At 45.5% G+C, this 26,499-nt stretch overlaps 4 protein-coding genes across 4 annotated transcripts in view; 2 read left to right on the top strand and 2 right to left on the bottom strand.

Annotated features, from left to right (window-relative positions):
* Positions 1–11,426, bottom strand: part of atp5mf (ATP synthase membrane subunit f) — a 78,780-nt gene extending 67,354 nt beyond the window's left edge. Inside the window, exon 1 of the mRNA XM_048991475.1 lies at positions 11,414–11,426. The gene's annotated coding sequence lies outside the window, so the exon portion shown is untranslated. The remainder of the gene's footprint in view (positions 1–11,413) is intronic.
* Positions 2,215–10,385, top strand: coro1a (coronin, actin binding protein, 1A). Its single transcript, XM_048991458.1, has 11 exons — positions 2,215–2,358; positions 4,521–4,724; positions 7,390–7,512; positions 7,617–7,746; positions 7,870–8,051; positions 8,361–8,480; positions 8,578–8,682; positions 9,103–9,248; positions 9,347–9,404; positions 9,560–9,772; positions 9,913–10,385. The coding sequence occupies exons 2-11, from the start codon at positions 4,527–4,529 to the stop codon at positions 10,003–10,005; spliced, it is 1,368 nt and encodes a 455-aa protein (XP_048847415.1). The 5' UTR covers positions 2,215–2,358; positions 4,521–4,526; the 3' UTR covers positions 10,006–10,385.
* Positions 10,246–13,132, bottom strand: cldni (claudin i). Its single transcript, XM_048991469.1, has 3 exons — positions 12,978–13,132; positions 11,748–11,880; positions 10,246–11,461 (listed from the first exon to the last, which is right to left on the bottom strand). The coding sequence occupies exons 2-3, from the start codon at positions 11,877–11,879 to the stop codon at positions 10,964–10,966; spliced, it is 630 nt and encodes a 209-aa protein (XP_048847426.1). The 5' UTR covers position 11,880; positions 12,978–13,132; the 3' UTR covers positions 10,246–10,963.
* A 1,800-nt stretch (positions 13,133–14,932) lies between these two features.
* Positions 14,933–25,815, top strand: ppp1caa (protein phosphatase 1, catalytic subunit, alpha isozyme a). Its single transcript, XM_048991465.1, is given in 8 exon segments — positions 14,933–15,419; positions 20,502–20,633; positions 21,094–21,272; positions 21,274–21,325; positions 21,591–21,695; positions 22,503–22,726; positions 23,011–23,145; positions 23,255–25,815. Coding segments are annotated over 8 exon segments (999 nt in total). The 5' UTR covers positions 14,933–15,364; the 3' UTR covers positions 23,372–25,815.
* Positions 25,816–26,499: the final 684 nt, after the last annotated feature.

The raw sequence follows: 26,499 nt of genomic DNA, 5'->3' as shown, positions 1-26,499 counted from the left end.
CTTCAAATATAAGACAAACTTTGGACAATAGATGTATATCTTACAAACCATACTGTTTATTATTAAAGAAGGGCTTTGGGTCAAAGTAAATGACTATAAAATTATATTAAATGAATATAATTAATGTAAAGCCAACTTTATGCAAATATAAACATGTTTTGAACTAAATTTAAGCAGGGATGATTAACGGTCAGCGATATCCACCGCGATTTGGGACTTTGGAGATGGACTACCTTCATTGGGCATGTTAGACATGTAACTACAACATAGGAAGTGGAGTGTACGATTATTTTTTTTAATTATCGGGAGCATCTAGTCACCAGTTCCATCCCTATATGTGTGTTTACTCTTGACGTAGTGAGACACATCCACAGACTTGATCTAGAGCAGAGGTCAGTTGGTATGGTCACTGGGCAGGCAAAGCTGCACTGGACTGAGGTGGTGGATATGTGTCACATCGGTACTTGGTGTTAATTCCTGTCTGGGATGCTAAGGGTTTTAAATACCTCGGAATACTACTCGATATCTATGCATAATCTGATATACACTAAGGTGGATGTGTCTGTTAAATACATTTAGAGTTTAAAGTAAAAATAATAATCTTCATGGTTGAGCTGGTCACCAGGTTGTCTCAGGATGCTTTAACTGTAGTTTTATTGTGAAGGCTTTGGTTCCCTTTTTGAAAACGGGTTTCTGTGAGGGGTGGGTTACACCCCCGCCCCCTCCCCCCCTTGTGAACTCGCTATTTCTAGGGGGGAGAAATGGTGCCCATCAGCCTCTAAGTGAAAAGATCACGATGACGGTAGTAGTCAAAAACCTGTCTGTACCTGACTGCACGGGGGGATGGGGCGAGAAATGGCCGGGGGAGGGCAAAATATTCACCCCTCTGCTTTTTCGACAGATTTGCTTTTCAGAACTGGAACCCGGCCATCATCCTTCACTGTAAATTTTTATGTTGATAATAGCCGTTATAATGTATAACTAATGTTTTTAGTATGCTGGTGCTGGATAGCCTGTTTGTTTAAAAATAAATAAAATTAACCATAACTACTCTGAGGGTGATTAGTACTTCTAATACTGTATAAATCGCGTAAACGTAGAGGCAACTGTTCCGATTAAGGCTGAATGGGCGCCTCCGAGGGTCGGTCCGCCAGTTTTTCTTCTGTCTTCTCATCCGCCCCGCGTCTCTTACCGAGAGCTTCAGGCCAAGTCTCACATCCGCGTCTTACCGCCACCTGCTGGGCTAAGCGCGTAACGTCGTAATGACCGCAGAGCAGGTGCAGGCGCCTTGGAGGGGAAGGCGAGCTCGGCGTCTCTACCCGACTGTACAATTTGAATGTGAAAAGGCTCACGGGTGATTTATGGCGACTCTGGCTGCTTGACTTTATTTGCAAAACGTTAGTATGTTATTGTCCCTTTATCACAGTAGGTTTCCTCCAACACGATATCAGTTTTATGATTTGTTCATTTACCTTTACCCCGACACAGGTAAATATTTTTTCAACTCTTGTCAGGAAAACAGGCCCTCGTTCTCTAAAAAGTTGTGCAATAAACTCTATATTTTCAAACCTGCAGTCTGTCTTACATTTAACTATAGTTTTTTATTACACTGCGGAATACCACGGTTTCTTTGAGACATCTTTATTTATTAAATATTTAATATTTATTAAAGTGAACGATGAATTGTAGTAAACCATCGCTCTGCCAAAACGCCCTCCATTGGCTGGACATTTATTTTTTAAAGAACGGTTGTAAATGAATACGTGTACCGCAGACTAACGGCATGTCGCAGATGATTCACGAAAGGGTAGGTAGGCTACTTATCTGAAGAAATACCACAGTCGTGTTTTCCTTTTGCACAGTCTCAGCGTCTAATGCATTTTTAGCTCAGGTAGCGGTTTTCTTTGAGTCAGTGCTGAAATTATAGCTTGTATTGGCCGAGATCGGACATGATCATGAATAATTGTCTAGAACAATAGAACATGGGCCTGTGTATGGGACAAAACACTGAAGAATATGCCTATATTACCAACTATAATTATGTTAAGCAAATTCAAATCTTTCTTTTTCTTTTCAAATTTCGATATGTTGAAATAGGTGGGAATTTAGTTCGTAAATAAATTGTGTTTTAAGTCTGGGTACTTAAAGTACCCACATTTGAAGTTCAGTAATTTGTGTTGCTCTACTTTCGAACTTAAAAAAGACACCTCCCCTTCCCATCTCTGCCTGTTTCACTTCCTCCATCACTTTAAAAGGTCTTATCTGGGCTACCGGCACACAATCTCTCCTTCTCGCAGTCTCCCTTTTGGCGGATTCACGTCAGCCCGGACCTGTGCCTCTCCTCCCGTTTGACAGCAGGTCAGCCCGTCTCTTCTGCGACTCCTATAACTGCGCGCTTAAATGTGACTACCCCCATCTCTTTTTGCATCTTACAGCAACTGTTGTGAATTTAAGTCCATGTGCTCTTTTTTAATAACCTGTATATGCTTATAGCCTCAGCTCATGATTGAATTGGCGAGTTTTCTAATTAAAAGTAAATGTAAGACTGGATTTTGATAAGATGCACTTCTGGTGGGGCCGAGCTGACTTACCGTTTCGGTGTAACGGATTTGGACATTCAAAGTTAGGCGCGGCTGCAGATTAGAGGAAGTGTGTCTATACGAGTCTATTTCTTCAAAAACTTCAGTTCTTCATAGCAGCATAAATATTTTGTTCATAGGTTAATTTACTGCAATTTTGCGGACGTGACCGTTCAGTGTGAAACATTCCGTCAATTTACATGCGCGTTCCGAAGTCATGAATATTTTAGGATGTGCTCTGAAAATTCACGTTTTTCTCCATGACTGCTGAAGCATGCGTAATATTAAAGCAGATCGAGGGATGAGGTTATGTGTCTAATTAAAATAATTATACCTGAAGTTTATTCCAGAATTCATACTAGAATTTGAGCTCTTGATGGGAAATCAAAGTAGGATATGCCTAACAACTATAATAATAATAATAAGATGGCTAACAAGTCTTTCTGAATGTTAACTCCAAGCTCTCCGACGTGAACCACACTACATCTGTTTTGATGTTCTTTTGTTCAATTGCATGTGAACGAAATCCGGTATAGACCCTATACGAAGATCTGGACAGAATAATCTCCATTTCATGGGTTTAAGGAGTAGATGCAATGCAGTATTATACTATCTACTGCAAAATAAATTTAATGCATGCCCAATTCCGAATGATGTGACTGACGTCTACATTTTAGCGAAAGTCAAACAACTGAAGCCGTTTTGATTTTTTTTTGTTTCGGTGCATGACATCAAATTTGGCTGGACGCTGTAACTTTTATTCATGTGATCACTGCCGTCTGTGAGGAGTGAGTGGATAAGAAAAACTGAACGTGGCAACGGAGGCATATTTGACCTGGTCATTCCCACCCCACCCCCCCCCCCCCCCCGCCTTTTGTGAAATGTCACTATTGCCATTTCGTTTCTGTTTAAAAAAAATAGCTTTTATTTTCATGGAAATCAATTGTCTTTTATGTTAAGTGGTATTTCCTGGTAATTAATTATAGTTGTTATTTTAAATAAATAAGTGTTTTACTGATGCACTTGCATTTTATATACATTTTTAAGTGATAATGTATGTACGATACAAAATATGACAAGTAGATATATACATGTTCATGGTGAAAGACAGGGACCCATATTTTTCAGTTGATACTACTTCCCGGGACACCCTTATATGGCAAAAGAGGCGGAGCCTGGAAAACGTTGCCCATAAAAGTCGAGGATGCGCGAGGGTGTGTCACTGCATGTATCGCAAGGGCGAGCGAAAATGTGTTCAGACAAAAGGAAGTTTCAAAACTCTCGATGCTTTTGTCAGTGGCTACACACGGCCGGATTTGCTGTCCCTCCGCTGTCTTTACTCTTGCTGCCGAATATTTGCACTGTATGCCAGTAGATCGCGGTATTTACTATCCTGAGTAATGTCCGTGTACGTGCGCTCCCCACAGTCTTATATGTCTTTATCCTTTCAGTCTGCATTTGTCTCTTTCGGGGCATGGCGGTTTCATAAGCCTTGCCACTTCCTCTTCCTGCATGACAGTTCAGCGTGTTCTGGAGGAGCGCCGGCCTGACACACAGCCGGCGCGGCGAGTGCCGTTTTCATGTCCCCGCCTGACCCATGGCTTAGTCCGGGCTGATGTGGACCGGGGTGTGAAGGCCGATTCCTTTACTTAATAAACTGTGAAACTTAAAAAATGCTTCGCGAGTATGGTTGAGCATTTAAACACTTGAAACCTGGATGTTTCATTGGTGATAGGATGTAGCATGGAGAGTATGGTGGAGAACAGGAAAACATGATGTTTGATGATAATGAAACAAGTTTTGGTGTTCCAATCATTTTTGTTAACACTAGCTGTGTCTGGAAATATAAAATGTAGGCAATTTTAGTTCAATTTCCTGTTGCCTAACCACCTGTCTCTTTTTGCCCCCATTAATCTCTGTCTATGTTCTCTGTCACCACAGTCCATCATGTCCAGGAAAGTGGTCAGGACCAGCAAGTTTCGCCACGTCTTCGGACAGGCAGTGAAGGCTGATCAGTGCTACGATGACATCCGCATCTCCCAGATGACCTGGGACAGCACCTTCTGCTCCGTGAACCCCAAGTTTGTGGCCATGATCGTGGAGGCCAGTGGTGGAGGGGCTTTCATGGTGCTACCCCTAAGTAAGGTAGGTGTGGAGGCCTAGGGGGGGGCATCATTTCTTCACCTGTAGCAAACAGAGAAACATGCAGAACTTTGAGTCTCCATTTCAGGATTCCCGCCAATGCAATAAAGCTTGGTTAAAAACAAAACCTAAAAAATGCAATTCATTTAATATAAATAGATGCTTCTTCAAGGCAAGGTCAATGCAGACTTTTTGTAGCTCTTATAACACCTCCCACATGTAGACATGCCACTTCGTTTTGCACCAATTTCTTGCCTTTCACACAATGGTCTGTCGATCGAGCTGCTTGTGAATAATTTGTGAAGAGTGCAACTGCTGCGTGCAGTCAGCAGTGCGAGTGATTTGGGAAGCACACTGTCAGGCTTCACTGGCATTAAGTGGATCTGAAGTGTCGAATGACTGTACAGTTGCTTTTTTATGAGTAAAGCCAGGCAACTGACAGTCGTATCACATGCATTAATGAGCTTCTTCAGCATAATGTTGGGTTGACCTGTTGGGTGATGGAATAGCACTTGATGGTTTGATGGAAGGCATCCGGTAAGATTCAAGCAACAAGTGACACATTCATTCATTTTGAGCTAAATTTCTTGTTAAGGCTGACTGCCGTAGCATCGCTGCAGGATACAGCACAGAGCATCTGTAGATATCTGGAGTGATGATAGTGGAAGAGAAGTTCATCAGGCACTAGTTTAAAAGTTCCTGGCTGTTCTGTGGAGGGTTTTTCATTCTATTCCAAAGAAATTTCAAGCCACCAGCATCTCTGTTTTGTAACATTCACTAAAGCAGCCCACAAAACAAACAAAATCACAAATGACAGTTTCAATTAACATGCTTAACATGCTACGTTCATATATTCAGTAGATCCACTATGGAAGATAGATGCCTAGTCTTTAAGCAAGGCCATCTATCTGAATTATTTAAGTAAGTGCCTTTGCAATTGGTTAAAGGTTAGTGGTTGTAAATAAAACTACATTGTAAATTAAGGACATTGATGATGTCATAATTAGGTCACACCATCGTGTCCTGCAAAATAATAAGACTCTTAAGAAAGGTAGACTGCGTTTGCTAATAGTTTCTTGTTTCATTCTTGAAACCGTGCCGTTAATGCAACAGCTTTGAGTGTGAAAGGGAACGTGAGCTGTTCATTTGTCAGTTAGATTCCCCCAAACCAAATGCGTAACCGACGTTTAGCTCTACCGGCTGAGGCGAGACATTCACTCAAGATTTTGAAATACAGATTCTGAGTAAAAGAAAGAACACTTTCTTAAATAAGGAAGTCTGGGGCCGGCTTTTGTTTTGCATGTCGCTCACTGGCCTGTTGCGTTTTTTTTCCATATTTGGAAACCTTCTCTGTCACTGCGGTTGGAAGCAGGAAGTTGGAGGCGGGGCTTCCAGCGGAAATAGGTGTAAACAAACACGTGTTTTATCTCCTCCTATGTCGTATGCCGGTCCTTAACTATGGAGGATTTTTAGTGAAGTCAATGCAGTACGATGCTAAAAAGAAAGAGAGCCCCCAGATCGATTTGTGAACTAATAATCAATTTGCGTTCACCTGATCTCTCCATGAACAACCACATATTTTCTCACCATTAAAGAAATTTGTAGAGAGATTTCAGGTTCAAGACTTCAGAGCAGTGTTTATCAATACGGTCCTCGGGGATGCACAGTCGGTTCATGTTTTTGCTCCCTCCGTGCTCCCTACCAGACAGTTCACGTTTTTACTCCCTCCCAGCTCCTACTAGTGTAGGAGAGAGACTCGGGGGCTAGTTATGCTTCCGTAACGCCATGAACGGAACAAAGTCAGTGCACGTTTCAGCTGAACAGCAAGGGCGAAAGGACTAAGTGATAGCCAGAGATAAAATTAGAAAGAGCTGAGCGTTGAGCAAGAGGCGAAGCAGCAGGGATGGCCATCTCTTCAAGGTCCCACGACATCTGGTGGCGAGAAGGCTCCAGTCACAATTTTATGTTTGCAGATCAAGATTTACAAAGATGTGAAATGTGACACGAAGAATATCATGACAGACACCTAATCACTGAGAATCCTCCAACTCCTCGGCAGAGCAGGAAGCAAGCTTTATTTATTTTTTAATGTGCGATTAAAATTTTATTGCTGAGGTATATCTTCCCCTTCAGGAAGCATCTGTTTTTGTGTGGTTCCGTTTCTCGTTCATTTATGGGAGACACGAGACTCCAAAGTTCACTTCACTTCCAGTGAAACCATTTGTTGGCCACTATGGTTATTCTACTGGTTATCTGGATGAGTGACACCAGCTGCTGCTGATGACTGAGCCCACAGTAGGAATTTTCCAATCGTTAACTGAGCTTGAGTCTAACGGAAGTTTGAGCTAGAAAGGGCAGCAGCAGCAGCATAGAGAAGAATGATGTTACACCTAGAACCTTCAACCCTAGGCAGCTCAAAGGCATTATGGGTAACTGGGGGCTTAACTCTTGACTTGGAATCAGTTTCCTGATGCTATCGCTCATCTCCAATTTTTATTTTTCACTTTTTGTTTGCCCTTAGTCTTGTGTCTGACCACCTTCTGGGCACCATGTACATAATGGGATTTCCGTGTGTGTCTGTATTCATTTATTTGCACATTCATATATGGATGCATGAATCTTGAGTTTACTTCAGCACACAGTAACCACCACCTCCCCCCTTCTCCAGACGGGCCGTATCGACATGTCCTACCCCACCGTGTGCGGTCACAAAGGGCCGGTCCTGGACATTGAGTGGTGCCCTCACAATGACAACATCATTGCCAGCGGCTCAGAGGACTGCACTGTCATGGTGAGGGTCGTGGGGCGGAGGGACAAGCCGGAGAGGGAATGGGCATACGGACTGTGGTTAGCATCATGCTAATGGCTAACATTTTACCTGTGGCCCTTCAACAGATTTGGGAGATCCCAGACGGGGGCCTGACTTCCCCACTGAGAGAGCCTGTGGTGAAACTGGAGGGCCACTCTAAAAGAGTGGGCATCCTTAGCTGGCACCCCACGGCCCACAACGTGCTGTTGACTGCTGGTATGTCCCACGGTCCCCTTTGGACCCCTCGGGGCTGTCCTCTGTCACTGCCTGTATGGCGGCATCCGCTTACCAGCTCTTGATCGTAGCTCTGACACCCTGCCCCCTCCCTCCCGCCACCAGCCTGCGATAATGTGGTGATCCTGTGGAATGTGGCATGCGGTCAGGCCGTGGTGCAGATCGACAGCGTCCACACCGACCTCATCTACAGCGCCTGCTGGAATTTGGATGGATCACGTATCCTGACGTCCTGCAAGGACAAGAAACTGCGCTTGCTGGACCCCCGCAAAGGCACTGTCATCGCTGTGAGTCCCCCCCCCCCCGACTTTCCCCAGGGTTGCAGGTTTACATCCACCCACCCCGGCTCCATGTTCTGTGTGCCTGGAGTTCAGGGTTTCCGTAAGTTCCCAGAAAGTCCACATTTTTGCTCCCTCTACAGCTGGACTGTCTGGTGGTCCACAAGGACTGATTTGAGCAACCCTGAAATTGGACCATAAAAAAGTTGTATCATGACCACAGGGTGTCACCTGATTATTTGATATCAGTCTGTTGAAATGTGAGGTTCTGGTCCCCCTTCATGTGTGTCACATGGTCCCCTGCTCACCCTTTTTCAGGAGAAGGAGAAGCCCCATGAAGGTCACCGGCCCGTAAGGGCAGTGTTTGTGTCTGAGGGCAAGATCCTGACCACTGGTTTCAGTCGTATGAGTGAGAGGCAGGTGGCACTGTGGGACCCAGTAAGTAACCTCCTCCTGTTTGTGGCTGTCGCCCCCTAGTGGCTTGGAGGTTTAGTGGATGGCCACAGCAGTACTAATTGCTGCCGTGTTTTGATAGGATAATTTCTCAGAGGCCCTCACCTTACAAGACCTGGATACGAGCAGCGGGGTCCTGCTGCCATTCTTTGACCCTGACACCGGAATCATCTACCTCTGTGGGAAGGTAAGGATGAAACCAGTTTTATGCAAAAAAAAAAAAATACCTACCAACATGCGCACTTGGGCTGACTTGTTATTTGTGTCATTGCTTGAAGCTGACCATGACCTGGAGATCACAATTGTGCACTAAACCCAACATCAGAACACGTGTTAATATTCACTTAGGGTCGCCATGGCTGTTTCATTACATTTCAATGCATTGAAGTACAGAGTATACGAATGTGCGTGCAAACTCACCACGATCTACACAGAGGTGTAAGCATGTTTAGTATGAAAGCCATCATGTCTTGACCTGCCTTCCGTGCTCAGCGCTTGAGAGCAGCTGTGTTGCACCTTGTAGTGGGCGGATGGTGTGTTTGTGTGTGTGCGGGGGGGCTATGGTGGCTGTTTTGCTGATCTGTAACACTGCACCACCATTTCCCAGGGAGACAGCAGCATTCGGTACTATGAGGTGACGGATGAAGCACCTTACGTGCACTACCTGTCCATGTACAGCAGCAAGGAGAGCCAAAAGGGCATGGGCTACATGCCCAAGAGAGGCTTGGAGGTCAACAAGTGCGAGATCTCCCGGTGAGACCCAAGAACCTGCCCTTCGTCCCCTCATGTGTAGCAGGGGCCGCCTGCAATGGAACGTTCTGACATTTGTGTGTGTGTTCCTCTACTGTCAGGTTCTACAAACTTCACGAGCGGAAGTGTGAACCCATTGTCATGACTGTACCTCGGAAGGTATGCGTTCCTCAGCTGGCATTGGTTGTCCATGTCACAGGGACAGTTCAAAGATGTTGGTGTGACCAAATGTGTCCACCAAACGTCCTTCTTTGTTCTGTGGAGTTCCCCTCTCATGCACTCTGAGCACTGATTTTTGTCATCTTTGTTCTCAGTCTGACCTGTTCCAGGAAGACCTTTACCCAGACACGATTGGCCCTGAACCTTCGGTGGAGGCCTCTGATTGGTTTGCGGGCAAGGATGGCAAACCGATCCTCATCTCTTTGAAGGATGGCTTCGTGGCAACTAAAACCAAAGAGTTCAAAGTTCACAAGAGTCTGCTCAGCACCACAACATGCAGCAGTGGAAACAGGAACGGCGACAGTGCGGTAAGAGAATACTGTCAACACCTCACGTTCTGAGAGGAACTGCGCCAGTGTTGTCTTGGTGATGCAGTGACCACATTTATTTATCGCACTTCTCTGGACTATCACTCTTTAATGCCCTGACACGACTCATTCCTCTCCAGGATCTGCGCTCCATCCAGGAGGAACTGAAGCAGCTGAAGGCGACTGTGGAGGAGCTGACTCAGAGAGTCAGCGAGCTGGAGGGCAAGAACTGAGGCACAGAAGGAGCAGGGAAAGGATAGAAGGGACAACATAAGCTGTGTAAAAAATGTGAGAAGGTATCGAGTGGTGTAGCGGATAAGAGCGGTGGAGCAGCAGGCGTGGTGATGTGGGAGGAGCATGTGTATCTTAGCTGAGAAGAGCACGACAGTATTTTACCGAGCGGTAACATTTCTTTTACAGGCTGAAGTTGTCATCGTTTTTTGACAGAGATTTGGTTCCAAGTATGTCATATGTTTCTTCTGTAATTTCATTGCAGTTTTATTGGTTTCAAGTCAATACAATTAGGTTTTAATATAATATGATAATGCTGGTTTTATTTTTTTATTTTTTTTTTTGAAAAATGAAAATAAAGTTTTCGTAACATTTTTCAACAGTTTTATAAGTTTTATTAGTTTTTTTGTGTGCTGGCAAATATCAGTGCTGGAAAACAATGAGAAACAAAGCTGGTGTTTTACTCCTGCTTAATCCTGACTAAGAAGACGTCAAATCCGTAAATCTGAATACTTCTTTACACACTTACAGGCATTAGACACTGTACCGTATACCTGACAGTTACATTTCTCACCCCCCACCAAAATTAGCTGATGGCAGGTTTTTACACTGAATTTGGTCCTCAAATTTAATATGTTATAGAAAAGAACTCAAAAAGAAGTCTTTTAAAAATATTTAGTAAACATATTATGAAAGGTTAACTAACATACTTCTCTAGATATTTGTCTCCCCCTACTGGAGCCATTGTGTATATACAGTGTGTCCCAGCCGCCAGAGCTTTTCCTCACCACAACTAACGAAACCTGCCAAGTTAGTAGTATTTACATTTTATCCTTTAGTTCTATAATGCACTTTGTCTGTGATAGCCCCCATGTTATTTCCTCTATTTCCTGACTTTCCTGTCGCCCTAGTCTCTCCTCAAGTGCCCCCTGAGGCTGTCTGCCCCTAACCCCCCCTGAATTAAACATAATTTTTGCTGGGTGCAGAGGCACTGTTGCTATAGTACTTAGCAGTGCCACCCGAGCCCCCAGAGCGCATTTTGCTGAAGCAGCAGAGCAGCCCTCCGCCCAGTAGGAGCAGCACTCCGCCAGCCCACCCGATGAAGATGCAGGCACCCAGCTCCATCTTCTGCGGGTTCAGTGGGTTATTGAAGTCACGGATGATGTTGTTGGCCGTCCAGCTGACTGGAATGATAAGCAGGAGGCCAGCGAGTATCAGGCCGATGCCGGCTGTCAGCGCGATGCGCGGCTTGGCGTCCTCGTTCTCCACGCAGGTGGTGAAGTCGGCACCAGCGAATAGGATGAGGACAGAGATCACGGTTAGCATGCAGCAGATGATTATCATGGCGCGGGCCGCCTGCAAGTCGGAGCTGAGGATGAGCAGCGAATCATAGGCCTTGCACTGCTGTTGCCCCGTACTCTGCACCACGCAGGACATCCAAAGCCCTTCTGTGGTCTCCTGCGTGGGGGAGAGCAGAAAATTCATACTGGTGTTGACCCAAAGGGTTCCTGCATCTGGTTTCCACACCTCTGTGTCTGCCACACTTTCACTGGGGCACATTTAACAACGTTAACTTAACCGGGCGGCACAGTTGTTTAAGAAACTAGGCCAGAGGCAATAATCCATGACAGGTATCATTTTGGAGAATGAGGCTCATCACTGAACTGCTTCACAATATATGAACAAATAACTTGTTTTACTTTTTTTATCAACTAGGAGAAAAAATTGGAGGGAATGACAGTACCTGCGCGGTGACGATGTTCTGTCCCGTGAAGGAAGACTCTCTCCACTTGGGGATGGCGCAGCAGATGATGGCTGCAACTAGACCCAGAATCCCCAACGCCACACAGACGATGTGTATCCCTGCGTTTCCCATCCTGGGAGAAAATGGGTAGGGGGTCAAGTCCTATTTGTTAAAAATCTCGACCATCAGTGGCTGTGCAATGACGTGGTCTTGCATCGCCCTTCCGTTTGCATGCTGACACTCTGGGCATATGAGTTGGGCAAGTCTGTGCAAGACATTGTAGCTAAAGGCTACATTTAAAAACAAAGCTATGACGAATGACACGCCCTAGGGCCCGAGGACCAGTCCTGACACGTCCATAAAATACTCTGTTTTCTGGGGGATAGTCTCCACTTCCAAACCCATGTCTCAGCAACCCTAGGTGACAAACACCCCCCCCCCCCCTTTGACCGCAGTCCATACTTCCGTGCTGAAGGCTTCACTGCGTGTATTGACCGTCCCCCCCAAAATAGTCGTGAATCATCACGACGTAGAAAATATACACAACAGGGTTCTTAACACTGACGCGGACTGGGGAGGGGAGAGATTCTATGAAAGTAACCAATAGCTGCTCACTCTGTTTTTGGGTCCCAACAAGCAAGAACAAGGTTTCCCCCAGGGGTGTTTGTCTGTGGGGCAAAGGGGCGACATTTTTCCCATGATACGTTGACTCGAGATACTATAAGCCAACTGTGTTGGCTCCACAGGTATGTGATACGTTTAGCAAACTAATGTTGATATGACTTGATTGCAAATGCCCATTATTATAGTCGCCTGAATAAATACTAAGTAGATTGCTTATGATATTAAATGTACTCCCCAATAGGAAAGATATCCGCTTGCATTACATGTGATAATTCGATAATTTAAGCAAGAGTGATTGGCCCTGTTTCAGCATAAAGAAAAAAACATCCCAATGATGGGTATTTCATTTTGAAATCGAAAGGAAATGCAAAATGAGATAAAATGTGAAAACCCACCACCAAAAAACAGTATACCTTAACATAAATTAAACTATATTCTGATAATTAAACTACATTCTTATATGATAATTATTCGTATAAGTATCATATTGTCGCCAGGTATGCATGTTATGTTGTTGTATATCTGGAAAAAAGTTACACTTGATTAGAACTAATTAAATTAAATTAAATTAAATTCCGGTTGTAAAGTAATGAAATGTTTAAGTACCTTCAGTGTTGTTCCCCGGGTTCCCAACAGAGAAAAGTCTTCAATGTTTAATCCTTTGCTTTTTGCAGGCGCGGTGGTCTGTACAGGTTCGATGTAGGATCCTCTGTGTTGAGGGAGCGCTTGTGTTGGGGGCTTTTGTAGAGGAATGTGAGGTGAAGGGTGGGGCACTAAAGGTGGTGCAGGTGTTTGGCGGTTTGGACCAGACTGAACTTGTCGGTCGGTCTTTCTTGACTACTTTTGGATCCTTGTCTGCAGTGCCTACTGCAGACCAAGAGGAACTCTCCCATAAAAACTGGCAAAAGTTTACCGTGAATGGCAAACACTCCAAAGGAAACGTTGATTTAGAGTCAGTGCTTAAGGGAAAAAAAAGCTCAATATGCAAAATTTGTAATAAGATGCAGTTTTATTTATTTATTTTTGAAAAATCAATTATCTGTGTATTTACATATATCGGTTTAAGTATGATTTTTTTTTTTGACAGATGTTACATATATCTCCATTGTGAAACCTCTACGTGACTATGAAAAATGAAGTAGAAATTATTTATTCTAACATGCCATTTTCGACCCCCTTTCCCCACCATACGCCCCGGCCTCATTTCTGCGTCATTGCCCATGACGATAACATCGTCTGATCCCTCCTGTACCCGAAACTCCACACAGAAAAAGACGAAACGAAACAAAGACAGGCAGATGGAAGTTGCTGATAATTGCTGGAATATCTAGGAAAGGATGAGTAATGATGTGAAACCCACGGGATAGATTAGGAAATTCATAGAGGTATACAAACATTGGGAAAGAAGATGTCACACAGGTGGAGACCAAAACAAGTTTTACACGCACGCACGCCCACACACACACACACACAGACACACACACACACCCATCCATACTTTTTCCATGCAGTTTACCCAATTCAGGGTGGCGTAAGTCTATCCCATAAAGCACAGAGAGGCATCCGGAACGGCACGGCATACTGACAATTTTATTTTGCACTGACAGAGCAATCTTATACAGACACAGGAAATCCATTATCACACATCGAATCAACAGCCCAGGAGACTGAAGCTTTGGCATTCAAACATGTCTAGCGTTCAAAGACTTAAAATTTGGCTTAATCAGATTCCATGACAGCCATGAAACCATCAATTTGAGAAGTAGTATTTGGTATAATGATCTGTATAACTTATTTCATTCTGTCACACTGCTATCACTTCCCGTAGCTCGGTGCGTTTCAGTATTACGTTCATTCAGTTGTAACGGAAAGCCATTTTGTTCTGGGACAGTTAGCTGTCTATAACGCTGAAAAAGAATCTACACTAGATGGCGCTCTTTCCCGTGCTACTTGGTGATCGAGGCATGAAGAGGATTTGCGGGAATTGTAGTTTTCTCAAAACTTCATGTACCGAAGACATGCGTTATTGTCTCAAAGACGATTAAAAAATCTTTAATAGGATAAACTTCTGTCGGTTTTATGTGCTTTAAACTTTTCTACAGTTACACCAACATGTCGACTGTTCTTTTGTAATATGGTATTTAGCATTTCCAAGATGGAAGATGGATGGACTGTTAGAAATGTAAAACATTCACGGGTCAGGTGAAATCGAACGGTCGACAAGTCACGGTGGTTATTACACGCATTCTGTAGCATATATGTTATATATTTGCATTTTAGAATGGCATGTCTTTCAGCATGAAATCGTAAAGTTGAGAAACATAAAGAAAATGAGCAATACTACCGATTTTAGGACCACGAGCCGCTACTATTCGCAGAGACCGGCTTGCTCCTTCGCCCTTTTTCAACTCTGCTGACGTCATCCCACACAACCCTAAGGCGGATCCCGGGATGGCAGCAATACGCTTGCGGAGCCGACTTGTGACCAATTAAAATCGAGAAGACGGAGACGAAGGTGGTACTTTCTTATGAGATTGACACCGCGCCTACCCAATCGGATGCGTGTTCCTACCCCTCTTTTACTCTCCCTTTCGAACAACACGGCCCTTTTAATTTGAAAGTTGAGTGGAAGGAATAAGAAACAGAGGAATTTTGGGTAAACGGGGTAGTGAAAAGGCGCGAGGGGTTATACTGAATATACATTCCTCGTTTCTTATTATCCACTTTATATATTAGCTAGCTATCGATAGTGCGGATAAGTTAGGGAGCAGGCTAACGTGAGCTATCGATAGCTAGCTAAAGATAAGACGGGAACAGTCATTAGCAAGTTGGCTGGAATTGGCGGATCTGTTGTTCTCCGGTTATATAATAAAATTACAAAAAATCGCCGCTTCACCTGTTTTGTTGAGGGGAAATCGTATTGACGACGAATTGAGGGAGCAACGGGGGAGAAAGACTTGACTGCTTGAAAACGACCAAAAAAATTAAGTAAAATGGCGGAGCCGGACAAATTAAACATTGACTCTATAATACAGCGTCTTCTGGAAGGTGAGACGTTTTTTATTTCCCCCTGTTGTTTGCTTTTATTAATTTGTTATCCGAGCTGATGCGAACTGTCGTGGTCGGTGATAATTTTCCGAAAGGACGGAGCCAAGGGGGCTTGAAGCCGGGGAAAGATGAAGAGCAGAGGGAGGAACATGGGCGGCTTAGGCGGTGAAGAACCGGGGCACGAGCCGGGCGAGCTCGCGCAGCCCGGAAAACGCCACAGATATGCCTTTTTAATTAGACTGCTTATCCCCCGTGTAAGTGTTTCGGTTGGCGAACGTGGACACGCCGGACCGGGAGATTTGCATGCCTTTTACCCCGGTAACCAGATGCTACAGTGTAGGTAACACATATAGTTTGTTGCCTAGTCCCGGTTGCTAACGCATCCGCTGTTGAGCAACCACAGAAATGCAAGCCCAAGGCGATAACGTTTGTAGTTAATTCTATGGAAAATATAAATACGCGTATGTACATAGTAGTATACGTGTATATATAGTAACACATCGACTGATGCGCGCCTTTAGTACGTTTGGATGTGCGCGCATGTATGTGAAACGGTCCTTGGTTTAAAGAGCTAGACAATATAATCTCTGTTATGGACTTCATAGTGGATCAGAAAACGTTCAGGTGAGCACTGATGTTTCTTTGGCCTTCAGTCTCGTGCTTATTTCGTTTTGGTGAGTATTCCATAATGTTGAGTGTGACATCGGTCCCGGGAGTGTGGCCGGATGGCTGGACGCGAGGGTTGTGAATGAGGGGGTAAAATGGAGGGGGCTGTGTGGAGAGTGTGGGGGCTGGGGGCGTCTGAATATCAGGGCTGGGAATGGACCTGATACTCCCCCATAGTGCCGCTCACGTAACCATGTCATTTTCGTTGTCATATCGCTGAATATGAGCGTTCCGTATTTAATTTTTCAGCAGCCCTTAGGAAACCTTAAGATCTGCTGGTAGGTCGAGATGCAGGGTGTGGAAAAAAACCTGTTTAACGGTAATTTCGGAATAACGTCTTGCTCATGTGTCATCCATAAGTCACAAAGTCTAAATAATAATGAAAAACGGTTTTTGCTCGACCGCTTAATGCCCTTTGAAGTGAAAGCGGGAATCCGTGGGATATTATAAAATGTCAGTTTCAACCAGCTCTGGGTATAGTACGGAAACATCCATACTGTGGTATTATTTGCCAGAGATATCGCCGAAAATGGAGTATTGCATGAGGCATCTGATGCGTTAGATTTTACAAAAATATACTTCTGCATGTTGTCTGGTAAATTAAATTTAAGCGGTAAAAACACTTGCAGATTGAGGCAAGTTTTTATAAATGGGCCAAAAACGGATAGGGAGGATTAACAGTGAAAGCACATGGTAAAATGTTGCAAAATGAAATCATCATGGAATGATGCCATGGGTAGTTGTACTCTTGATTTGAGCCTCATTTAAGTAATGCTGCTTGACCACAAAAATGAGCACATTTTAAATTCCCATTTGCTAGCCACCATCTGTTAGGGATGTTTTTAATGGTTTTACAAATTCTACCGACCTGGTTGAATATCTACCTGTTGCAAACTGATGGATGTAACAGAATTCCCTTTGTTCAATAAAGGGCCTTACTGAAAACACTATTGCAGGAATCGAATGTGGAATTGGTGTTTTAACCTTAGGCTGATCTGCCATCTTTTTAGCACGGGTAAACCGTATAAGAACGGACTTTTTGAATCGTTTACCCCTGACAAAGGCTTGTATAACCAAAAAAGGCTATCTGTAATTCAGTTCTCAGCAGGATTTAAAAACAGGAAGCTGAAGCTTCTGCCTGACTCTGAACTTCTGATGTTGTAGGTGGTGCAGTTTGTAAAGGTTCAGATTTGTATCTTTGCTAGTTGCAAAAGTGCATGTTTTTTCTTTTTTTAAAAAAAAAAAAACTTTTAAATTCTTATTTACTGCACTGTAATGGGAGGCTGCGGCCCTGCTTGTGTGTCTACTCCTGTGTTCAGGTTAATCACCAGTGAGGTCATGGGTTCGCCACTGCCGCAGTGAGTGGATTACATCACAAGTCACTAAGGTGTGCTGAGGCCACAGGGCTACTGTTGCACAGTTTGGTTGAGAGCACAGTAGACATGTTAGATCAAGGATTTGGTGTGTGTGTGTGTGGGGGGGGGGGGGGGGGTGGTTTCAACAGGAGGCCAGTGTCTCACCTGCAAGGCTCTGCTTCGCCGAAATTTTAGGAGGCCCTTCAACAGCATTTGTATTACCACTTTTATAGCAGAAGAACACTGCTGGGGAAGGGGATGGGGGGGGGGGGGGAAATGGGCCATATGATCCAACCTTTGCTTCCATGGTTACTTTGTTGGTGTGACAAGTCCTGAGGGTGACTGGAAACCTGCTTGGGGTGGGGGGGTGTAATAGTACAAATGCCAGAATAGTGGAGTTGTGGTCAGGTCAAAGGTAATATTTTTCTGTTTCATTTTTGAATATAGTAGCTAGGCTTTCAATAAGAGTTGTTGCCGGTTTAAGTCCAGATTTCATGCCCTTAACCACTGTGTTCTTATAACCTGAAGGTTGCTGGTTTAAGTCTCAGCAGGGGCCTTGCTGATGTGCCTTTGAGCAAAGCATTTCAGCACATTGCTCCAGTAGAATCTGCAGCTGTAAAAATGGGAAACCTTGTTGGGTGAAAGCTCTGGTGAAAAAAGCTTAATGTTCTTTCCAGCAAAGCCCTTAACCTGGGTTTTCCCAATAAAACATGGAGCTATGTGAATGTGAGAGTCTAGGAAGAATTAAAACATTAATGGTGCTTCTGAGCACTTTTTATAATGCAATTTTTATGGACTAAATGAGAAGAGAAGCGGTGAAGTTGACCACACTGACATCTTTGTCAGGAAGGAGAAGCATTATGATGTTACCCTAGTGACGGGGCTCTGTACTTTCCCTTAATTACTTGCTGTTTTTTATTTCTGGTTGGATTCTTTTCTGAAAATTGAATCACCTTTGTTCTGATGCCGAAGATCTAACCTTTCGCTGTAGACGTTTGTCTGAAAGTTTACAGCTTTGGTTCACCTTCAGTCCAGACTGAAGTCATTTGCTGTTATATAATATGATTTTGTTTATGTAATGTCTAACACTTTCGTCCGACTCTATTTTCTTAATTGCTTTACCTTAGTCCTGGGTGATGCTGTAGCAAACCTTTTTTTGCAATGATGGCTTTTTTAAATAAAAAAAAAAACATTTTTAATGTTAAGGGTTATTATAACTGACAATTTACAATGATATTCTGGAGCGTTTCAGGCTGACCTTTTGTGATTTGCCTTTTATGGAAACACGCAGACCTACCAGCACTGTAGATTGTACACAAACTTAACAAGTCAGATGTTGGTCTTTAGAATGCTAGCGGATGGGGCTGATAGCCCTCACCTTTACATGATGTGCATAAGAGAGACCTGGGCAGCTCTTGTAATAGTCACGATATTTAGAAGGTTGTAGGTGGTTGCAGGTTTTAGATGCATTTGGTGGGGGGGGGGGGGGTATTTGGATTTATGTTAAGTTTGTCAGACTCAGTGACTGGCCCCTCGGATAGCCCCCACACCCCGTCCATGTCAGTAACATGCTGCCTATTTGTTCGATGGCTAACTTGAGCGAGAGCACTGCCGAGGCTTAGCATGCCTTAATCCAGGTTTAACGTGACAAGCTGCGACATCCTATTTATACTGCTGCGCTTACGCCAGGTCCGAGACCCTGTGGATTCTTGGAGTCGAATCAGTCGATGCCGCTGTTGCCGTGCACCGCGCTTGTTTAAACAGAACTGCATGGGGTGTTTGTTTTAGAAGAGCGTTTAAAGGCCGCCCTAGCCATCTTCACAGCCGCCCTGCTGACAGCGGGACTCGTCTGCATACCTGGTCGCCTTCTGTCCGGGAAGGTTCCTCCAAATGTAAACTGTGGGGCGGAAGGGAAACGTAAACCGGGTGCGAGGTACCTGCCAGTGGTGCCCCCCCCGCCCTCCAAGGTCTTTAATTCACCTGATGCAATATAAAAGATTTAACCCTCCTTAATTTAGAGTTTATTGAAGTGCCCTCTGGGCAAGGAGTTTTAAAGCTGTCCGGCGATCCTTACCAACTTGCGGCGGGTATTTTTGGCTGCGGTGAGTCAGGCGTGCTTTGATCTAACCGGCGCCCTATGACCTGTCGCATCAGTGATGGTGGGCCCTCGAATCCTGTTCTGCTGGCTGGACATTGGCCCGCAGGACGGCCCTCTCTTCAGATCTCCCTGAGACAGCTGCCGTCATGCATGTACGTTCTTACGGTTTATGCAGCACCATGCCCATACGTCCATACACTGCATTTCATCGTTACATAATGTGTATTGGTGCTTATATAGTTTGAAAAGCTTCTTGTGTGTGTGTGTGTGTGTGTGTGTGTGTGTATACACACACACACTCTTTATATGCAGTAAAGAGCAGGTTGTCGGAGTAATGTGCTTGATGTGTTTGTTTTCAATTACGTCACATAACTTAGGCTGTTTTTTATGGCTTTGGGGTTTAATGGTGAGCAGGTGTGTGATCCAGGATCCCTCACAGCCCACAAAGTTGGCCCCTAGGGTTGGCCTTGGTTTTCTTTTAATTTATTTTTTTTTCCCGTGTAATTAACATTCACCTTCTTCCATTCTGACAGTGTCCCATGTCACTGGTAAGCCTAGGTTTCAGTGGCAGCAGCTGTGCTGTTTAGCATTCATATTAGCCAGCAGAGTTGTGTGATTCTATTGGCTAATCGTCTCATTACAATTGAGGCTCTGCTGATTTATATATATATATATATATATATAATTTGCTTTTCAGAAGCCACTCCTACCATTGTGAAGCTCCTCCTGCTTGATATTTTATTCTCTGGTTCCTACACTGTATTCTTACTGAAGCTTTCCACCCTCCAGAAAATGTGGCAGATTCCCCCCCCCCCCCCAAAATCTGCTTTTCTTCAACCTTGCCATTGAGAATAAATAAAAAAAAGATTTATTACTTTCTTAATGGTCAGTGCAGCTTGGCGTTTAGGCTTTCTCCATGCTAACGCTCACTGTTTACCCGCTGGCCTGTTCCTCCATCTCCAGTGAAGGGCTCCCGGCCAGGCAAGAATGTGCAGCTGACAGAGAACGAGATCCGCGGCCTCTGCCTCAAGTCCAGGGAAATCTTCCTCAGCCAGCCAATCCTCCTTGAACTTGAGGCTCCGCTCAAGATCTGTGGTGAGTGCTGATTGGATGACTGCCTATGACCTACTTTGTTTTGTGATTGTTGGGCGAATTGTGACCCTGCGTTTGCCTGCCTGGGTAATATAGCTCCTTAAATGCCAAGCGTTATCTGACAAGTCAGGCTTCCGGCTCGGGGGACTGGTTTTTTTTCTTCCCATTAGAGAGAGGGAGAGAGACAGTAGGTTGCAGCATTTGCCGCTGGATTTGTCCCATTTATGCGTGTGATAATTGGAGATTCTTGTTCCTTAAGATCCGCCTTTAAATGGCAGCACAGAAATTCAGCCAGGCAGCTCAGTGAAGCTGTTTGTAGCTGGCTCTGATTTACTCTATTGTAGTTCGATTTGTGTCTTTCTGATTGAAAGCAAAGCTGTGATGATAATTCAGTCATCGGCCAAGCTGCGTCCTGTTCAAAAATAGTCGCTCCCTGACGCGCAGTGCTCCGTCTTCCACGCAGGTGACGTCCATGGGCAGTATTACGACCTCCTGCGACTGTTCGAGTATGGGGGCTTCCCCCCGGAGAGCAACTACCTGTTCCTGGGTGACTATGTGGACCGGGGCAAGCAGTCGCTGGAGACCATCTGCCTGCTTCTGGCCTACAAGGTCAAGTACCCCGAGAACTTCTTCCTGCTGCGGGGGGAACCACGAGTGTGCCTCCATCAACCGCATCTACGGCTTCTACGACGAGTGTAAGCGAGGGGCGGGGACCCGGCGGGCCGTTAGTCACCGCGCTCTGGCGACGCGCCGTTACATAAGCTGCCCTGCTGCCGTTGTACAGTCACTGCGTGTTCGGCATCGGCGAATCGGGGGGGGGGGGGTGCTTAGTCACCCACGAGCAGCGCTGCCGTGTGCTCAGCCATGGCCATCCTCTGTCAGGCTGCGTTTCTCTACAGGAGCAAACCGGTTTTCTCTTCTGCGTGCTTTATGTCTTGTGCTTGGTCTCTCCTCCCCCAGGTAAAAGGCGGTACAACATAAAACTCTGGAAGACGTTCACAGACTGCTTCAACTGCCTGCCTGTGGCCGCCATCGTCGACGAGAAGATCTTCTGCTGCCATGGAGGTTTGTCGTTGCCGTCGTGCGCTTCCGGTCCCTGCCTCCAGCCTCCTGTGTCCTCGCCACGAGGATTCAGGGCAGTGACTGTGACATCATGAGGCACACTTGTGGGGAAAAAAGAGCTCACCGGTTAAAAAAAAAAAAAAAAAAAAAAAAACGTTGCAATCTCTTGCATTGAGTATTACAAGGTCGAAGTGTTATTTCCTAGGCTGTGTGGGGGGGGGATGCCTTAACCGCTTTCAGTCCAGCCGTGATGAAATGCAGCAAAGGCCCTGCGTCTGTTCCAAAACACACAGGAGTCTAGCTATAGGGCAGTGAGGCCCTGTGCGGGGGGGGTGTCCTGTCACAGTCCCAGTCCCAGAATGCCGAGCACGTGGCCGCCGGCTGCTGTCCCGGCTTTTCCTGTCACTCCGTCTTGTACCTAGTTAAGTCTGCGGTTTGTAGATCTGCTGCTTTTCATTCTCCTTGTCGTGACTCTTGTTGCTACACGCCTTTAACCTCCGCCCATGCAGTTTAACACATATCCTCCGGGCTCTTTAAAAGTTCCACCCCTCTGGGGAAACATGTAATCCTTTTGTTGCCCAGTCCTGGGTTGGGTTACCTGTTTTTTGGGAGGCGTCGGAGAGCTTCCGTATTCAGACTGCCGTTTTGCGGCCTCTTATCTGCGGCTGACTTGAAGGCGTCACAGACAGATGTTTTGAAAGCAGAGCCTCTTGAAGCTGATTAAGGATCCTCTCGCCGCCACAGCTGACAGGAGTGTGATGGATGACCGGCCGGTGCACTCAGTGTATCGCGTGTCCTCACCATCCACAGGCCTCTCCCCGGATTTGCAGTCCATGGAGCAAGTGCGGCGTGTGATGCGACCCACGGACGTGCCTGACCAAGGCCTGCTGTGCGACCTGCTGTGGGCCGACCCGGACAAAGATGTGCTGGGCTGGGGCGAGAATGACCGCGGGGTCTCGTTCACGTTCGGTGCTGACGTAGTGGCCAAGTTCCTGCACAAGCATGACATGGACCTCATCTGCAGGGCGCACCAGGTGGGCGGCCATGTAGGGGACTGTACCCGCTTTGCCTCAGCTGGGATATGTAAGAAACGTTGAAATTTAGGCATGACATAGGAGCACTGTGGCTGTCTAAGCAGGCCTGCTGGATTGTGTGTCAGGCTGAATTAATAGATCCAGCTGGGGGTCTGTTTACCAAAGTGCAGCACAGCCCTGTCTTTAGTCCTCGCACTGAAGTAGCTGTCGCCAACGCTGCGTGTCCTTTGGGCCTTGTGTCCCACGGTTTCGGAGGCCTCGTCTGAGCCACTGTCCCCACGCAGGTAGTGGAAGACGGCTACGAATTCTTCGCCAAGCGGCAGCTGGTCACCTTGTTCTCGGCACCCAACTACTGCGGCGAGTTCGACAATGCGGGAGCCATGATGAGTGTGGACGAGACCCTCATGTGCTCCTTCCAGGTAGGCCGCGGGGGTGTCCCTGTCTGTCTGTGTCTGTCTGTCTATCACTGTCTCTGTCTGCATGCCCGTACTCCTGGCTAAAAACAGCACTGACTCTCCCCTTGTTCAGATCCTGAAACCTGCAGACAAGAAGCTCTACACCTACGGCGGAGGTGGGGGCATGGGATCGGGACGTCCGGTTACCCCCCCTCGAAATTCAGCCAAAGGCGGAAAAGCCAAGAAATAGCACCTGCTGAACCCCCCCCCCCCCCAACTTGCACCTCCTCCTGCTTCTCTACCTCCCTCCCTCCTCCCCTCCCTCCGTCCCTCCTCCCCTCCCTCCGTCCATTCCCCTTCCATCACCAAACAGCGGCAAAGCAGTATCCAAGATTCTGTTTTTCCGGTCTCCTGATTCTTGGTACTGCGTAACTTTTAAGGTGTGCATGAACGTTTGAGAGGTTTGTGACGAGATGTCCTTCCTGTGCCCGGCCTTCCTCCATGCCCTTAAAAACCGCCACCCTCATTCCTCTGGCACGCTTGCTTTGAACGCACACAAGGTGGCAGCACTGAGGAGGCCCGCTGTGCTCACAGCCGGCGTGGGAGGAATCCTGCCATTTATGTAAGACCCCGCTCTCTTTTAATCTGCCAGAGATGCCTGTCACTTTAAAGGGAGGTGGGGGGGGGTTGACAGGCAGCCTTGCACATACGTGACGATTCCGTGTCGCACGCCAGGGTTTCTGTTCAGCGTGCAGAGGGATGGGTGTGCGTGCGTGTGTGCGGGCGGGGGAAGATGTGCAGAGGCTGGACAGACACACTCACGGAGCAAAATCAGGTGTCATTGTTTTATAGGTGTCAGACTTTTTAAAGTTTTGTTTTTAAAGTCGTCAAAGATGGGTTAATAAAGAAACGTTAAAAATACAAAGAAAAAGAGCCAAGCTTGCTTTTCTCCATGCTGCGTCTCCATGCCGTCCGTAAGCTGTCTGCTTTATATCTGATCCTGCTGCACATGTCCAGCGGCCTCATCTGCTCTGTCCCCCTCGTGGGGACGAGCTCCTCCTCACACTTAAATTGCTTTTAAATTGATTTCTTCTTTTTGCTCCTTGTGCTGTTTTTTGCTTTGCTCATTCATGTTGCCTCCCAGTCTCATTCTGCCCGGAGCCATTTGTACAGCCCTCACCCCCCCCCCCTTTTTAATTTCCATGTACTGTAGTAGGTGCTTTCCATCACCTATGCTGTCTCTCGCTCCCACATCCGAGCTGTAGTCAAATGTACCTTTCAGGTGCCCCACCATTAAATAGCACCTGCTTCTTAGTTTAAAAGGTACAGCTGCACTTGGTCAGCTTTCCATAATCCCCTCGCCCTTTGAAAGTTTGTTGTGGTTAGCTGCGGTCCCATGCTGCCACCATCGCTGGACTTCATGGTTCCCCTTCTCCAGGCTCATGTGCAGCTTTTACGTATCCCTTCCCTTCCTGTGATTGGCTGACTGCTTTCCATTGCGCATCTCGCATTTTCAAGACCAGACCGAGCTGCCCGTCCTCCTTATTTTCTCCATAAGCTGCCACGTCCTTTAATCGTCTGACCAAAAGGTATCTTGGAGCGATAGCGCTGTGCTTCACGATGCCCGTGCGATCTTTGCTGGTTAATAGGTGGGGTGACTTCTGTTTCCATTATGTGAATTTTCAATATATATATATATATATATTTTTTTTTTTTTTTTTTTTTTTTTGCAGGGTGTGCATTTTTGAACAACTTAATTGGTACTGTATAATGAACCTTAAGTTTTACTGTTAAACAAACATGGCGAAAAGCTTGCCGAGAGTGGACGGGTGAGAAATGAAAATCAGCCCCACGGTCGGCAGCCAGCGAGGCTGTGTGAACTTCACGGGAGACGCGTTTCAGGGGCACATGTAAATGCGGTGGCTCCGATTCATGCCTGTTTCTCACAACTGGCAGATGGGGATGATTAATGCAAGAGGTAATGTCTTGAATATGTATTGCTTGCCTATAGGAGGCATTTACAATGCTGTATTTTTTTCACCCCTTGTCTCTGAGACAGTGGTTTGATATTCAATGTAATAGTGACTGACAGGGAGGATGTGTCTTTTTTTCCTTCAAAGACAAGGCTTTAATTTGATAGAAACGCTTTTCTGTAACATAGACAATCTCTATAAAGCATACGGTTTAGAAGCAAGCCATCCGCAATACGAAATGTAACAGGACGTTACCGTGTTTTAGCCTGTTGGCTAAAAAATGTCTTGGGGAGGAATCGCTGTAAAAACCTCAGTGTGTGTGCTTGGTGAATTTCCCTCTGACTGCTGGAGACTTAACTTCCAGAGAGCATTACTGAAGAAAAAAGAAAAGTCGACGGCGTTTCGTTAACGATCACGATTATTTTTGGTGCATACCTGCAGTGAAACGTACATCACGTATTTCTTTTTTTCCCTCTTTTTACCTGACAGAAGTAGGTTAACTTAGGTAACGAGAGTTTGTAAATGTTTTTTTTTCAACCAATCAGGGACCTTTTCCCCCAAGCACTGACGCTGGGTAGGATACAGACGTTAAATTGGATTAATCAATTCATAGGTTTAATAAAAAAAAATGCTATTTTTTATTTTTTATGTAATTTGTTTTGCAACCAATCACAGATATTGTCTCTCTGTTACCAGGTAGAAAATAAAAAGTGTATTTGTATCTTTTGCCTTGTCTTTATTCTCTCTCTCCGCAAACAGCGGTAGCCTATTAAACCGTCATCTTCCTAATTTTGTGCTTTCGGGTTGTCAGCACCTAACAGTACGCAAATCGGGGTCACCAGTGAGGTGGTCTGAAATCAACAATTTGCGTCAAACTGAGTAACGATCTTGTACTAACACGTTATTCATCAAGTGTGATTTACACATGTGGGTCTAGTTAGTGTATGCAAAATGCCGTTTAATGTTTCCTGCTATATTAGATTTATCCTGAGAAGGGCTATGGCGGCAGTAGGAAGCCTATTCTGCAACTACAGTTTTGCGTCCGTGGTGTTTGCAATCGAACTCCTCGTATACGGTGATTTGCACCAACCAGAGATCGTGTTTGACTAATGGATTTCTAAATTAAACTTAATTATATTCTCCGCATATATTCTGGAGTTTCAATAGGGTTTAGGATATAGCATACAACGTATGCTTTTAACTCCATGGACTCGATTTATAGGAGTGTTCGCGCTGAGGTGTGGGAGAGCTGTGCTGACTGGTATTTGAATATGGTAATTGTGAAATAAAATTAAACTGGGCCATGGCTGTCTGATTCCACCTCTGTGCCAATACGGCTCTGTCTATACATCTGCAGTATGTTTAGCAAGATATGACCAAAAAAACCTCAATTAATGCCTAATTT

Source organism: Brienomyrus brachyistius, chromosome 22, assembly GCF_023856365.1.
Source record: "Brienomyrus brachyistius isolate T26 chromosome 22, BBRACH_0.4, whole genome shotgun sequence".
Lineage (NCBI taxonomy): Eukaryota > Metazoa > Chordata > Actinopteri > Osteoglossiformes > Mormyridae > Brienomyrus > Brienomyrus brachyistius.
The sequence above is the reverse complement of the archived record's forward strand: the minus strand, read 5'-3'. Positions and strand labels throughout refer to the sequence as shown.